General features: G+C 39.0%; 2 protein-coding genes across 3 annotated transcripts; both read left to right on the forward strand.

The window, feature by feature from the left end:
• Positions 1-717: 717 nt before the first annotated feature.
• LOC141017952 (interferon-induced protein 44-like) lies at positions 718-8,099 on the forward strand. Of its 2 annotated transcripts, none has more exons than XM_073492774.1 (8): positions 718-752; positions 1,778-1,855; positions 1,958-1,991; positions 3,438-3,633; positions 4,413-4,559; positions 4,732-4,903; positions 5,090-5,190; positions 6,958-8,099. In XM_073492774.1, the coding sequence occupies exons 2-8, from the start codon at positions 1,780-1,782 to the stop codon at positions 7,153-7,155; spliced, it is 924 nt and encodes a 307-aa protein (XP_073348875.1). In that variant the 5' UTR covers positions 718-752; positions 1,778-1,779; the 3' UTR covers positions 7,156-8,099. The 2 variants fall into 2 exon arrangements, with proteins under 2 accessions (XP_073348875.1, XP_073348876.1); XM_073492775.1 differs by having other exon boundaries at positions 751-930.
• Positions 8,100-10,374: 2,275 nt separating this feature from the next.
• Positions 10,375-16,062, forward strand: LOC141017753 (interferon-induced protein 44-like). Its single transcript, XM_073492486.1, has 7 exons — positions 10,375-10,421; positions 10,990-11,182; positions 12,888-13,034; positions 13,152-13,323; positions 13,495-13,595; positions 15,056-15,259; positions 15,979-16,062. Exons 1-7 carry the CDS (start codon positions 10,375-10,377, stop codon positions 16,060-16,062), a joined length of 948 nt encoding a protein of 315 aa, XP_073348587.1.
• The last annotated feature ends 1,048 nt before the right edge of the window (positions 16,063-17,110 follow it).

Genomic DNA, 17,110 nt, shown 5'->3' on the forward strand with positions numbered 1-17,110 from the left:
ATGTTAATTATGATATCAGTCAGGATGATTTGTTACATTATTGGATGCTTTAGGTTTTAATTCAGAGGTTTAAAGGAGTGTGTGATTAAATGATCGTATGTATTTGAGGCATTTCGATGCTTTTTAAACCTGATTTTTTTTACTGTGAGTTACTGAGTTTATGTTTCTATCACTAAATAATAGAATTTTTAAAATGTTGCGACAAATTATTACTATAAAAACATGTATAAAGGTGAGAATCTGCCTCTGTGGCAGGTTCTGTTCACTCATGTCATTAAAAACATCAACCTCAGCGTGTTGAAGGCTCATTTCAGTTCAGTCTGTGGAGCTCGACCTCCTCAGCCTCAGTCATGGACTCTTCTGCTCATCACATGTTCACAGCGCCTCCCACAGGCTGAACCACATCATTACAGCTGAACAGTTTGATGAGTGACGTCATCAGTATCTGGGTGCAAACAGCTGCATGTTGACCACATTTAAATGGCTGCTGTCTCATTTTCACTCTACATGTGTTTCCTGCTGAGGTGGTTTGATGATTTGAGTCAAACAGTTTTACACCTGATACGTCTAATTGTTATATCAATCATTATATCAATTATTATATCAATTATTATACCAAAATAGACGATGGAGGGGTCCAGACCGGCTCTGCTCCTGTGAGCCAATCAGCTCCTGCCCCTCCTCGGACCATATAAGGAAGCTGAACTTCCTCCGTTCACTTTACTTTCACTTTGGCTGATGGTCTCCAGCAGGTACGTGCTCAGTGTGTTAGCTCATGTAGCAGTTAGCTGTAAACACAGCTCTTCTTTAATCTCACTTGTGTGTCATCATCAGCCACATGTGTGAGTCTGTGCTGAGAAATCAGGAATAACCGGCAGAACCAGAAACCCGTTCTGACCCAGAGATGGAGACAGCTCGATGAAAACGAAAGTAAACGGCCTGTCCGACCACCGCGTTATTTCTGAGACCCTTTGAGACACTTTGAGATGAATCATGTATTGATCCTGTTTAACCTGCGTCATGAATCATTGTTCAACTTGAGAGAGTCTCAGTTTGTCATCAAGCTAATTAAATATAACGGTGTTTATCCACCGATCCGAGCCGAGCCGAGCCGAGTCGGGTGCGTTTGTTTGTCAATACTGACCTCGTGTCTGCGCAGGAGACCTGAGAGAAAGAGGTTTAAGTCGTTGTGTTCAGCTCTCAGCTCTTCTGTAGCTTCTGACTCCTACTGAAATATGTAAAAGTGTAAACTCCCATGACTGCGACAGTTGTTTAAAACAGAACAGATTCTGTTTCCTGTCTTATTTTCCTTTGTTGAAATAAATACTTCCGTCTCACACCGTACACATGCAGTGACAGATCACTGACAGATCAAATCAAGTTGTTTTCTACAAACGTCACCATGTTCTTGTTCAGCACGTCCTCAAGTACCTCTGTGGTGGTTTTCAGCTGTTTTTGCTGCAGCACTAATGATCAGATGATAAAATCAGCCCCAATAGATTTAAACTGTTTTTTGGCTTTTCTCTTGCTGCTTCTGTGTGTGTGTGTGTGTGTGTGTGTGTGTGTGTGTGTGTGTGTGTGTGTGTGTCCAGATCCCATATATAACATCAAGCCCTTGAAAATAATTTGATTGCTTGACAGCTCTAGTTTAAATATTTCTCATCATTCATTTTACATCTTTTCTCCCAAAGTGTCCAGTTATTTCACTTCAAAGCAAAAAGTAAATAATTAATTCAAACATGAGTTTCACTGTGAATGTTGCTGCTTTATTTTCCAGTGATGGGAGGACTATTCTCCAGATCTGATGCACCTCCTGCACAACCTCCTGCACAACCTCCTCCACCTCCTTCACCACGTGAGTTTATTTAAAATACAAAATAGTTCTTATTGATAGAAAAAAATCCCACATTGTTTCATGATGACTGTATGTTTTTATGAACTTTTGCATATTTTTCAGTTCTCAGTGAACCGTGGAGGACGATACACTGGGGGTGAGTGTGTCTGCAGCTTCAGTGTGACTCATAGTTATGGATTACTGTTCATGTCTTTATGAGATGACGTCCTGATAAACTTCACAGTTGTTGTGTGTGAAGCAGAGTCTCAATGGTTTCACACCTGTTTCAGAGGCATCACCTCCGAAGAGGAAAACATTTAAATCAAATCAATAATTTCTTAAGTTATGAGTCAAATATCTAAAAGTGTGACTTCTCGATTAAATTGATCTCCATTATCCACTTACAAGGAATACACAGAACCACGACTGGGTCCAAATGAAAATGTTTTTTAACTGAGTAAAAGACTTTCACTCGTCACAGTTCAGGGATTGTAGACGTCAGACCGGGCAGGCTGTCTGTCCTGGTCTCCCTCTCAGCTGGTGGATCGTAAAATATTAATCTGGCGTTATTGACTTTGCAACATAACTAAAATAAGATTTGGCCAAACGACACAAAATGTTCAAAGTCTCCGGGAAAACCACAAGTTTTATAAAACTGGTGGCAAAATTATGATTGACTAGTTTAGAAGTTTATGAAACTTGGCTGTCAAATTAAAAATAGAAACTTGTGCTCAAAACAAAAAGGTAAACTTAAATATAAATCAACAAAAAGACAAAACAAAGAAAGAGAAAAGAAGAAAAAGGACACAAAAGTAGACGGCAAGAGAACAGAGCAAAGAAGCAAAGCAAAGAAAGAGTTGTTTACTGTGAGTTTTATGAAAAGAGGAGACAGGCGTGGCTACAGTCAGTCAACCAATCAGGAGTCTCCTCCTTCAGAGTTTACTCTTTTCATTGTTTGAGACGGAAATTTTTGGAACATTAAATTATTAAAACACATCAACGTCCTAAAAACGCACATATGTCATCCACCATGACCCATTAAAGTAGTTAAAATAAGCAGTATGTGAACTGAGAGTACAACGACACACAGAAAGAAACAAAGAACACAACATTTACATGAGTGAAATCCTCTTTTAAGGAAATTATCACGAAGAACGTTAACTTCAGGTAAATAACTGTGAAACAAAGAGTAAATTATTTCCAATTTTATTGCTGAACAAAATCTTGATTCTACAGCTTTCCTCTCACTAACTGTAATAAAATATGTCCTGATTACTCGTCTTACACATGTAGCAGTATAAAAGCAATAACTCGTACATGGTCAGTATGTGGCAGCATGTCACACGTTAGGAATGCAACAGACTTCATCTCAGTCCTGCGGGTGTCAGTTGTTGAAATGTTAAAAGCTGTTTTTCCTTTGAGAAGTGGGACAACTGAGTAATGTGTAAAAACACAAATTTCAGAGCACAAATAATGAACTAAAAGTATTTTGAGAGAGTAATTTGTGATTACTGGACTTCATGTGTTACACCTACATGTTCAATAATCTATATAATGTGTTGTCTGTGTTGTTGATGTGCTGCATGTTTCCCTCCCTGAACAGAGACAGTCAGAGCGTTCTGCAGCATGTGAAGGACTACAAACCTCCTACTGACACACATCAGATCAGGATTCTTCTTTTTGGACCAGTTGGAGCTGGACAGTCCAGTTTCATAAACTCTGTCCAGAGTGTCTTGCAAGGCAAAATGTGTTCACAGGCTTTGGTGGATCACCTCTCTCCTTCATCTTTCACCAGAGAGGTATGAAGAACTTTTGATTGTGTCGATAAGGGAAAAAAAACATCATGTCATATAAAAACATTGCAAACCTCTGTAAAACCTTAAGGTCTGGTTAAGTCAAGGAAACTAACCCCTAGGAGTGTAGTCTGTTGATTTCAGACCAAATCAGGTGGTGGGAGTGTCACTCCATGGTCCGTGTGTTTGATGTGTTGGGAACCCCCACTAATCAGTTTGCTGAAAGATGAAGCTGCTATGTTGTTATGCTACTAGCATGCCGGTCCTACAGTAATCGTTGGCATCCACGGATGTGTTTTAAACTGGTGCTCAAAGCCAGACTGAGTGAAAACACATGAAACATGACGTAACAATCCACTGTGGTTGTAGTCGTTGCTATTTTGTAGCAGAATGTCAAAGTCCCTCAGGACTGATTGGATGGAGTAGAGTCAGATCACCTGTTGTGCAGGTGTGCTTCTTGATTGTCAGACAGAAACTCTGATCTCTTTAAGCCACATTGAGATTTCTTTACTGTCCTTTGTTCTTCATGATCGAAGTAAATCTTGAGCTTTCTGCAGCTGAGTTGCAGAAAGTTTTCCTTTCTGAATTTTCATTCTGTTATTTTGAAAAGTTAAAATCCACAAAATACAAACTAACTAAACCAAACTGATGAATCTAAAGCTGCTAAATAAAATCTATTACAGTTACTAAATCTATTACAGTTACAGTTACTAAAGCACTAAAGTGTCTGTTGTTGCTCTAAATTGATCATATTAACTGAACTTTTCTCTGTATGATCGTTACAGTTCACAACTTACAAGATCAGAAAAGAAGACGGACAGTCCCTTTATCCTTTTGTCTTCAACGACATGATGGGCCTGGAAAGAAGAGACGGAGTCCTTGTGGACGACGTCAAACTGGCTCTGAGGGGACACATGAGAGACGGTTACAAGGTACAGCTGCTGCAGATGTTTCTTCTGCAAAATCAATGTGATTCTTTTTCTTTTTTTTTACATATTGAAACTAGCAGGTGACTGAATTTAAATTTGTTTGATTCCTGTCAGTTATATACTCACTGATACATATTACAACTGCCCTTTGATCAGATTTAAATTTGTTTCCCAGTTCAATCGTCAATCTAAGCTGTCAGAGGACGATCCATTCTACAACAAAAACCCAAGTACCAACGACAAAGTTCACGTTCTGGTTCTGGTCATTGATGCCAACACAGTGTCTGTGATGAAGGATGAAATTGTGCAGACGTTTCGGGACATCAGGAGGGAAGCCAGTGATCTGGGTGAGAAACAGGAATCTGTTTTTTTTGTCTGATGCTGTCTGATAAAATGATCCTGATGTGGTGCTTGACACTTCAGAGTATCCAACAGTCACTTCCTGTGGCTGTTTGTAGCGTCCATGATGACGGAGAAACAGCAGCTGTGTTTATGTCACTAACAGTAGTTTGTTTTATTCTGTCCTCCTGCAGGAATTCCTCAAGTGGCCATTTTCACCAAAATTGATGAGGCCTGTCCTGAAATCAAAAAAGATTTTAAAACTGTCTACAAGGTCCGGTACCTGAAGAAGAAGGTATGTTTATGATTATTATAAATTTGATAACCAACCAGTGATCTGTTCCTCCCTCGTGTAAAATCTTTCGTCCTCTGTCTGCATTAAGATCAGCTGTGAGACGTAAACTGTATCTTCAACTGTCAACATTTGCTTTAAGCAAAATTCTATATTGAGTGCATCAACCTGATACAACCAGTAACACATGCCTGTTCATATGATGTGTGACCTTATCATAATTTGTTTATGTGTTTATTGTTGTGTAGCAGCCGCACACAAAGATGAGGCGAGCCATTGAGCAAAACCATATGCGAAAGATCTCAATTCAACATCTTTGATGTGTTGAGTGGAGCCAGAATAAAAGTTTTTTAGACGTCTTTTCAACGTTCACTAGTGATGTCCTGGTGACATCCTTACAGGGTTCAAAATTAAAGTTTTTACTCTGTAATGTTAAACATCTTTTTAACTTCAGTCACAGACGTCTAAAGAACTTGTTGTGGTTCAAAAGTTTTTATGACGGTCATAGTTTACTCGATGCAGCAACAACTACAGGGAGAATTCAAACCTTGAGCCTCAACCTCAATAGCTGCATTAGGTGTGCACTTTACCAGGAGAGCTACTCATCAGATTTATTAAATACTATGTTTGGTCATTCAACTTTCATCAAGTAGACCAATATTACAAGCTTGGAACAAAAAAAAAGATGCCAAGATAACTTAGCCAACGTTGAAAAGGGTCAGGAATACGGTTGTATTTGTTTTTGCTCTGTGTGGAAAAGCCTGCTTGTCCTAAATCAGGTGACCATTGAAATGTGCTAATTGATGCTTGTTTCCACTATGGCTATGCTAATATCAGGTCTGACTGGAAGATGTGAAGTGTCATTACACAATTGTAGAAGAAGAGGGTGCATGGATATGACATCATTAAAAGAGCTCCAATCAAAGTGAAATCTACTTTTTCAAATTTGACCCAATCAACCCCAAGTTTGGTATATGGCCTCGAGGGACAGCGACACATTTCTATTACAAATGAGCAAGATCAGTTGAAAAAAAAACGCTGGGCACTATCAATCAAAATATCCGTATTAAGGGCGGGGCTTGCAATGAATTGGCCATAACTCTGTAACCATTGGTCCGATCATCGTAAAAGGTTTGGAATATGTCTACCAAAGAAGGCATTTTGAGCCACAGATACCGAAAATGTATCTTAAAACCAGTTGGACAGAATTTCACAAATTTCGATGAATCCTGCTCATTACTGCTTGCAGGCTTAGAGGATGTAGAACACAACATTATGATGTGTGACGTTATTTCTGGTTCCAGTTATTGATGACAACTTAATGTATCTTCTATTTAAAGCTCAGGATTATATTTCCATGTTTTCATACACTGGGAGACATTTTAAATGACAGGCGCTCCTGGGCGTTACAGTGAAATAGGGACAGGCGCTCTGGGATCTTTTTAGAGAAAACAAAACATGAACCATCGAATACTGATTTGGGCTTTGATTACCATGGCAACCATTAATGCTTCAAAGCTTCAAAGCATTTGTGTGAGCCCTAATGAAGCGACTGTGATTGGTGAATAGCCATTACTGTTTTTACAATAATTGAAGGTCGCACACTGACCACAGGAAGCTGTTGCAAAGTTGCAGCAAAGTTTTAAATAACGTGGCCAACAACTGATCTGCTTAATGAGGTCAGTCCAGCTGATCAGATCTGTGCTGTGAGGACTAAATCTTTATTGTTCTGAGCTGTAATCTGAGTAAATGTTGTGTTTTTGAACACAGATGGAGGAGTTCAGTGCAGACGTGGGAATCCCCATGAACTGCATCTTCCCTGTGGAGAACTACCATAACCACATCAGCCTCGACAGTGACGTTGACTCACTGATCCTGAGCGCCCTGAGAGACATCATCAACTACGGAGATGACTACATCAACTTAAAGAAGAGTAACGACAGACTGATAAGTTTTAACGTAGCGTAAGCAGGCTGTGTTTCACAGTGTGGAGCAAGTTCAGCCAAAATGTAATTGTGGCTTTCATTTGATAGTAATAAGTTACTTTACAGTATTACTGATTACACTGCTTTTGCATTACTTTCACCAAAAGTAACAGCAGAAATGTAACAAGCCTTTATAAAATGGAAGTTTGCTGCAGTTTATTACAAATCCAGAGGGGGGCGACACTGCAAAGCCAAATAAAGGCTCTCCTCCAGAGCGCAGATCGTTCTTGTAATCACCCAGAGTGATTACTCCTGTGCATTAAATCCTGCTTATATTACAACAGTGTGATGATGATAAAGAACAATGAAACAGACGCCACCTTTTTAAATAAACTGATAGCCTTGGACACAGAGATGAGCAGGCAGACAGACGTTCAAAGTCAGAGTCATGATTATGTCTGACTCTGCAGCCATTTTGGGAACACTACTCTTCTTCAAGGGATATTTTTCTTCATGGCACTCTAGGGGAAATGTTCTGGTATGAATAATTCTTAAAAAACATAAATAAACACCAGTGATTTAAGTGGAAAAAATTAAGTGCCGTACTCTCTTCACTAATACAAACACTAAACTAATACTTCACTAATCTTTATATGTTTTAATTCAAAGTTTAGTTTAAATGGTTTAACACCCAAACATAATCTAAATAGTATCATAATTTTAGACTAATACAACTTGAGGTTGTATCTGCTGTGTGATGAAATAACAGAGTTTGGAGGTGGAGCTCTGTCTCCTATTTTGTGTCATTTTATTTAAGCCTGACAGGTTTGTTGTGAGTTCTGTCAATGTAAACATTAATTATTTAGAGCGTCCTGCACAGCTGCAGTATGTAATGTACAGCTCATCTGTACATGAAGAGCAGAGTGTTTTTTGTCTATTTTCCTGTGTGTCTTTTAAGTCTGAAATAAAGTTTGAATTGAATTAAAACTGTTTGTTGTGTTTATTCCGGTTTTGTTCAGAACGTCAAACAACAAAACAAAAATTATGAATGATTGCCAACAGTACAGTGCCTCACACGGGGCACCATATGTAGAGCTTAATGCAACATTAATAGGGAAAAGAAAGCCAATTTACCAAATCAGTCTTATAAAAAGGTACTAAACTGTCAGTTTGTAACTCTAATTAATAATTATCTTTATTAATTAACATGCACTAACTGGAATGCAGGGCAGTAACGGTCAGATTGTCTCTTAAAGTTGACTCAGGCTGAAACACATGGTAGTAACAGTAACAAGGCTGGTAGCACACTGTGGCTCTATCTCCGGCACTACTTCTTACTCAGGCTATATGTATGTATGTAGTCATCTGATGACAGCTGCTGTAGTGCAAAATCCAAACACGCAGATTTAGAACTTACAGCAGAAAACTTCCACTGAAGCTTACACAGTTCGGATCAAGCTGAACACAATCTGCTGTGTATTTAGACTTGTCAAAGCTGTGATGATGATATCGGATTGGACCTCCACTAGGGGTCACAAAACCAAAATTACATATCCCAATACATAGGTCATTTTATAACACAGTAGATGATAGTTAAAAAAATTTTAAAAAAATACATGATAGAGACAGAGAATTGTATACAATGTTCCTAAAAACAGGAAAATTAATCTCTGATGCAACATTCACAGAAAATAATCTGCTGAAAAATTCATCCAAACTGCTCATTTTACATAAACTCATTATTTTATCATTCCTTATTTGGTTAAATGTTGTTTGTTAGTTTTTCTGTCCTTTTATTGTTAACCTTTGACTATAATATGAATCATCCATAAAATGTCAGTCAGTCCGGGTTCATCACTTTCCTCCAGAGTCAAACTGTCCACCTGACACCTGACTGAAGGTTGGTGGAGTTTAGGAACAAAAAACGTGAAGTTTAGAGACGCTGCACTCTGAAGTTGTGATGCTGCAGCACATGTTGGCTTCAACACAACCTGTGGTCAGTGATGAAGTCATCATCAGAGAGCTCCAGCAGGGGGCAGCATGCTCTTTAATTATAACAATTTAAACCCACTGATTAAAGTCAAATGTGATAAATACGTCAAAGAGCCAAAACATCCAAGTTTTAAATCTTAATGTCAAACTGAAATCACACTCACTCGTCCGTTAAATGTAATTAAAACTACTGTCAGTGTGTTTTTAAAATGTATTGCAAAAGACTTGATATTTTTAAAAATATGATGAGACAAGTTTTTATTTATTCAATTAATAATTTTTCCTTTCTCAAACTTAGTGTGACGTTAGAATCAGAAATCGGATACTTTATTAATATAATAAAGATAAGTAAAATATATTAGAGGCCCTCCACAGCTGCAATCACACTCACGGAGCGAGAGTGAGAATGGAATCAGGCCCTCGTCTTGTCAGTAATTTGTACAGTGGTGTCGCTTATCATCTAAGTACTGTCATAAAACAGCAAGAAGCTCAGCAGCTGATAAATGCTGCTGCTTCATTCAATCTGCTTTGACTTAATGTGCTGCACTGACAAACTCTTTGAGCTTTAGATCTTAAAACATTAAGAAACATTCAGAAAACATGATGAAAATGAAAGTAAAATGTACTCTGTTTACAATACTGATGACTGTAACATAACCATGTGTTGTCCAAGGTTTATTTAGTCCTGGACTTTGTTCCAGTACAGTTTGTGTTATCGCTGTACTGTACAGTCATTAAGAGACTGTCTGCTCATTGTTTCAGTGAAGGACTGAGGACATTCTGTGTACCTTTGTGAAGACGGTGAGCATGTTTTCATTATTTTAAACTGTTATTTTATGTTTTTCTTTAATTATGTAGGTTTTTAAATCTTTATTCCACCAAAAATTAAGTTTTGAGGTTTTATCATAATAAGTACAAAATGATTCTGCTGCAGTCACTGTGAGTCTACAGTGTCCAACTGATGAAATGTTCCTCATCATTAACTTTACAGATTTCCAGCTATTTAACTTCAAAAGCTAAAGAATTCATTCAAACATGAGCTCAGAGTTTTATTGTAAAAGGTTACTGTTTTATTCTCCAGCAATGGGAAAAAGACAGTCCAAACCTTCTCCACCGCCACCTCGGCCGCAATCTTGTCCACAACCTCGGCTGCAACCTTGTCCACAACCTCCTCCACGTAAGACTGTTTTAAAAAGTTCTTATTTATGGAAAAATTCCCAATTTGGTGCTGTACATTCTCATGAGCTTTGGTCTCACCTAAACATGTATCATGTATTTGTCAGTTTTCAGCAAACCATGGAGGGAAATAAACTGGGGGTGAGTGTGTCTGCAGCTTCAACAAACATTTTCACAGCACAAGTTAACTTGTAGTGACGGATTACTGTTCAGTTCTTTGTGAGAAGACTCTCATTCTGAAGCCAAAAAACCTCAACTTCCCGGATATAAAAATATCCAGATCTTCTGTGCTGTGTGTCGAGACTTCCGCCAACCGAGCCAGCTAACTTGAATGGGGATAAAATGATTTAATCATGTGGCTCTTCTGGATTTTTCAAATGTTATTGGACTGAATGGCTCTAGTTATGATAGTGAAACAAGTCATTTTGTGGGGTTATCATGCTCAAAACAATTTATCCAACATTTTACAGATACTTCTTTCACAATGTAAGCTTATGAAAAAAAGTATTTTGGTGAAAAGCACTCAGCTGAGTATGGATGTTGACCCATTTTACTTATGACACTCTGACAATGTCATGACAATACTGAGTATTCAGCCCATCCCTAATTATTTGAGATTACTGGGCCCCATGTGTTACAGTAACATCCTAAATAATTGTTGTCTGTTGTTGATGAAGTCTAAGTGCTGCATGTTTCCCTCCCTGAGCAGAGACAAAGTGAGCGCTCTGCAGCATGTGAAGAACTACAAACCTACTGAAAGACATCAGCTCAGGATTCTTCTTCATGGACCAGCAGGAGCTGGAAAGTCCAGTTTCATCAACTCTGTCCAGAGTGTCTTACGAGGCAGAATGTATACACAGGCTTTGGTGGATAACGTCTCTTATGGCTCTTTCACCCGAAAGGTATGAAGAACATTTGTGTTGATAAAGGAAACACCCAATATTCATCATCTCATATAAACACTTTGCAAGCCTTGATGAAACCTTAAGGTCTGGTTACATCAAGGCAACTAAGACTGCTTCACAGCATCTGATGTCAAAGTTACACACTTCATGTGTTCATCCATCCAACACATCCTCTTCACTAAGACTTAGTGGAGGTTCCTGAATGTTGTGGTGGAGACAGGTCTCTGTAAAGATGTTCAGGGATGTTGTGGTGGAGACAGGTCTCTGTAAAGATGTTCAGGAATGTTGTGGTGGAGACAGGTCTCTATAAAGATGTTCCGGGATGTTGTGGTGGAGACAGGTCTATGTGAAGATGTTCAGGGATGTTGTGGTGGAGACAGGTCTCTGTAAAGATGTTCAGGAATGTTGTGGTGGAGACAGGCCTCTGTAAAGATGTTCAGGGATGTTGTGGTGGAGACAGGTCTCTGTAAAGATGTTCAGGGATGTTGAGGTGGAGACAGGTCTCTGTAAAGATGTTCAGGGATGTTCAGGGATGTTGTGGTGGAGACAGGTCTCTGTAAAGATGTTTTGGGATATTGTTAATCCAAAACTGTAGCAATTGCTAGTGCAGTAGTCCAGTCTGAAAGTAATGAATGTGTGGATGAGAGTTGATAAAGGCTGTTTTCGTGACGTGCTTAACATGTTGATCAAAGGAGAGGGTTTGATCAAAGATGAAGTTGGTTTGGATCCAGGACTTTAGTTCCATGATGCAGCTGGTCAGGGTAGAATGAGTGGCAGAGATGTTGGAGTGGAGTTGTTGGAGATGTAGAACTGGATGTCATCAGCAAAGCAGTGGAACTGAAGTCCATTACAGCAGATAATGTGGCCAAGAGGGAGCATGTGTGGGATGAAGAGGAGGGTGCTGAAAACTGAACCTTGGGGATCGTCTTGGGAGAGGGGAGCAGTCGAGGATTTGCAGTTGTTGATGCTGATGAACTGATATCTGTCAGAGAGGTACAATTTGAGCCAGTAGAGGGCAGTGCCTGTGATGTTGAAAACAGTTTCGAGGCAGGAGACAAAGATAGAGTGGTTGATGGTGTCAAATGCTGCGCTGAGGTTGAGTAGGATGAGGATGTTGAGGATGTTGAGGATGCCGGCATCAGAGGAGAGTCAAGGTCACTAGTATCGCACATATGTAGCAGCAATTGACACTACTCATCTCATTAGTCATCTTTGCCACATTGTTTGCACAACATAATTGGTTGATGCCTTCATTTGCAGTGTTAAAGCTCAGAAAAAATAGCTTCTTCCAAAAACTCCATGCAAATCAACTGAACATTACTTTTATTTGCTGGCATCAAGTTTAAAGAGGACAGAAGTTTATCTGATTGCTGGTTCCACAATTCACTCCTGTGGTGTTTTTTCTGTTTTGGTAAACAGAATAACATTACACTTTATCCTGACACAAGGGGGAGGCAGGGCCCTATGTAACTTGCACAGTGAGCATACAGGCCTGCCCTGTCCAGTGACTGTGAAATCTGTCAGTCCATATGTTGTGACTTCATGTTTTCAAGTTAAAGTCCATTAAATAAGAACTAAATAAACTAAACTGAATTCAAAGAAAGAATCTAATGCAGTTTACTTTGTGCTGGCTGGGTATCTGTGGGTCTATTGTTGCATACTGATCATATTAACTGCAGTTGTCTCCATTTGTGCTTTACAGTATACAACCTACAAGATCCCAAAAGGAGACCAACAGTCCTTTTACCCTTTTGTCTTCAATGACATCATGGGCCTGGATCCAAAGAAAGGAGTCCCTGTGGACGACGTCAAATTGGCTCTGGGGGGACATGTGAAGGATGGTTACAAGGTACAGCTGCTGCAAATGTATCTTCTACAAATAAAATGTGATTCCTTTCAATTACATACTCACTTATACAGTACATAGTACAACTTTCCTTTGACTGGATTTAAATTTGTTTTCCAGTTCGATCCTGAATCTAAGCTGTCAGAGTATAATCCATTCTACAACAAATACCCAAAAACTAACGACAAAGTTCACGTTCTGGTTTGTGTCATTGATGCCAACACTGTTTCTACAATGAGAGATGAAACTATGCAGAAGATTCGGGACATCAGGATGGAAGCCAGTGATCTGGGTGAGAACGGGAGTCTGTTTATTTGTTTCTACACTGTTTTTTAACAGATCACACTGCTTAAAAAATAAATTACATAAATAAAATATAATAATAATAATAATAATAAAAAGAGAGAGAGCAGCTGTGGTCTGTTTGAATTTGTGTCAGTTACAGTTTCCTCTTATCTTGCAGATATTCCTCAAGTGGCCATTCTCACCAAAATTGATGAGGCCTGTCCTGAAATCAAAGCAGATTTAAAGAATGTCTACAAGGTCCAGTCCATGAAGGAAAAGGTATGTTAAATTAGTAATATAAATAATTACAATTACTACAAATCTGATACCATACTGGCCAATTCCAAGTACTGATCTGACACCAGTGATCTGTTCTTCCCTAATGATATTAATAATGGGAAATCACTGTGAAATGAGCTCAAACCCATCCTTGTTGGGGCATTGTTGCCTCGCTGTACCTTAAAGCAACATTATGTAACTTTTTAACCTTAAAATAACAGCTTCAATTTTTTGACAGCGTCCCTGTCACTTGTTTCTGCACTATGTAACTTCAGTGACAGTGTAGGATCACAGCGTTACATACATGTTTTCAACACATAATATGTTACGTGTAGCAGAATAATGAAGACCCAAAAACAATACACTCAGGAGGCAGACGGGGTAAAGAACAAAAAGTGAGCTTTTATTAACAACAGCCGTAAACCAAGATCTGAAAAAACAGACAATACAAAGTCGAAACACAAAAGCCAAACAAAGTTCAATCCAAGAAAATCACGAGGAATAAAAGCCAGAAACAGTCCATGGGAGGAGGGACACAAAGACACAGAAACAGGCTCAGAGGGAACAAAACAGACAAATTGACAACTGCCACATCTGCCGGCCCGGTTATACTCGGTTTGACTCGGTGCGGCAGGGATTTGCATTTCCATCACAACTGGTCTACCTGCTTGAAGGTGGGTCTTAAACCAATGATGGTCTTGTCTCCATCCCCACAGTACTATCGACGAATCACAGCTAATAAAGTGGCTTCGCTAATTCAGCTACAAACAATAACTTCTTCAGAATAAAAGTCCCCCTGTTATTTAGTCATTTAAAAGCTTTTATTTTGAAGCAGCATTACAGGAAACGTTGTGTTTTCAGCAGCAGTAACTAAACACGACTCCTGAACCAGCTGAAAGAGATGATGATGAAACAGTAAAACACAGCAGGTGTTTGAAAGAACAAACAGGACGAGAGAAACTAAAGAGATTCAGTCAGAAGCTACAGACGTACTGAGAGCTGAACACACTGACTTTTAAAAACGTCCAAATTCAAAGGTGATCGTGCTTTTTGCGGTGGCAGCACCAAAACTCTGGAACAGCCTTCTCCAGTCCATCAGATTTTCAGAATCTGTTGTCTGTTTTAAACAACAGCTGAGAACTAATTTCTATAGGTTAGTATGACTAACTTTGACTTCAACTCTTGTGCTAAATTTTTGTCTAGTCATGCGTTGTACTATTTTGTAATTCTACATTTAAAAAAGTGCTATTCAAATAAAATATTATTATTATTATTATTATTATTGTTATTATTATTATTGCCTCAATTTTAAAATGCATTATGGATCAGTCCTGTCTGGCCAACAATTGATGTACTTTATGAGGTCAGTATCAGTCCAGTTGATCAGATCTGTGCTGTGAGCATCAAAGCTTTTATTGTTCTGAGTTGTAATCTGAGCAAATGTGGGTTTTTTTATGTAGATGGAGGAGTTCAGTGCAAATGTGGGAATTCCCATGAACTGCATCTTCCCTGTGAAGAACTATCATCAAGAAATCAACATCGACAGTGATGTTGACTCACTGATCCTGAGCGCCCTGAGAGACATCATCCGCTATGGAGACGACTTCATCAACTTAAAGAAGAGTGACAACACACTGTTTAACTTTTTCAACTCTTCCAGTGAGGTTGTTTCCTCCCGTGTTTATTGGTTCATTTGTTTGTTGGTTGGTTTGTTGGTTGGTTGGTTTGTCAGCAGTATTTAACAAAGACTACTGAACAGATTTCCACCAAAGTTGGATGGAGACTGGGTCTCAGCCCAGAATAGACCCCATTAACTTTTGGTACAGATCCGGATGAAGAGACGGATCCAGGAATTTTAGCTCACTTTCTTTAACATTGTGAGATAGGGCGTATTTCTACATCTTTGTTGATTTCTCAGAGAATAATGCATGGATCTTGATGATAAAAATCTGTCTAGGGGGCTGTTATCTAAGAGTGCGTACAATTTGACACAGGGCTATCAAGTTTGATATTTGATTTGGATTGATTGAATTAAAGGGGACTGTTGGGCCTTGGCGGAGGTATGCACTCCACTATTCTAGTTTAAATAAAGGTTGTAAAATAATTGAGGGTGCATGTAACCCAGAAAAAATAGTCGAGCTGCTGCCTGAGCTGTACTGTAATTTTTTCAGCTGTGTTCACAGGAGTGAACTGTAGCTGAGCTGAAAATGTTGATCTTCCTGAAAACATGTTCATTAGGTCAGATGATGTTTATGATGTCAGTCATTAACTTTGTTGTCTGCTTGTCTTTTACTGGTTTCAGAGTTCACAGTCCTGTTGAGTGAATTGAATTAAAACCGTTCTTAGTTTGGCTGAATATTGTGTTTATTCCTGTTTTGTTCAGAACGTTGAGTCACCCTCGTTGGAGGTTCAGGTTTTAGGTCCAGTCAAACTGCTCTTCATCAAACCAGGTCCCTGTGAGAACTGATCCAGAACAACTTGAATCTACATGTAGTCGTCCGATAACAGCTGCTGGAGAGCAAAAGTTGAACTGAACTTACCAGCAGAAAATGTTTCCTGCTAAAGTTAGCCAGGCTAACACGACACGAGCCACTTAGCATTGGTTTTCCAGTTCACCAAGTTAGCTGTGAAGCAGAAGAAGTATATGTTAACGTAAAAAAATCAATGTCAGTCAATATCTATGTTGTCTGGTCATAACTGTTGGCCTGTGATGTCTTATCATTTTAATTAAACCATATTACTGTAATACAAGCTGGAAACTGGTACTGACATTTTAGCTGGATCCTCCCAGTCCAGCTGGTAACTTCAGATGTACAGGTTCAACCAGCAGGGGCTCATTATCATCATCATCATCATCATCATCATCATCATCATCCTTGTTGCATAGCAACAGGTTCTATGAGCAGGAGTTCACTTATGTTGACTGTGTCAGGTTCTCATGTCATGGACCGAGCTTAGATTCAACTTAGAGATAAACTAACGTTATGCTAGCATGATGACGTCCATTAAGTTTGACATAATTTCACCAAATCTCACTCATAAACAGTCTGAATCAAGCTGAACACAATTTCATAACACACTAGATGATAGTTACACATTTAAAAATACATGATACAGACACAGAATTGTATAAAAAGATCCTAAAATCTTCTTTTATTGTTCACCGTTTGGTTAAATTGTGTTTGTTAGTTTTTCTGTCCTTTTATTGTTAATCTTTGAATATAATATGAGTCAGTCAGTCCGGGTTCATCCCTTTCCTCCAGAGTCAAACTGTCCCCTGACACCTGACTGAAGGTGTCAGGGGACAGAAAAACGTGAAGTTTAGAGACGCTGCACTCTGAAGTTGTGATGCTGCAGCACATGTTGGCTTCAACACAACCTGTGGTCAGTGATGAAGTCATCATCAGAGAGCTCCAGCAGGGGGCAGCATGCTCTTATTTTCTGTTGGCTTCCACCTGAATCTTCTTCCTGTCAGGATTTTCTTTTAACCCATCGTCAACCCAAGTCAGGTTGGG

Source organism: Pagrus major, chromosome 22 (genome assembly GCF_040436345.1).
Source record: "Pagrus major chromosome 22, Pma_NU_1.0".
NCBI classification, from domain to species: domain Eukaryota; kingdom Metazoa; phylum Chordata; class Actinopteri; order Spariformes; family Sparidae; genus Pagrus; species Pagrus major.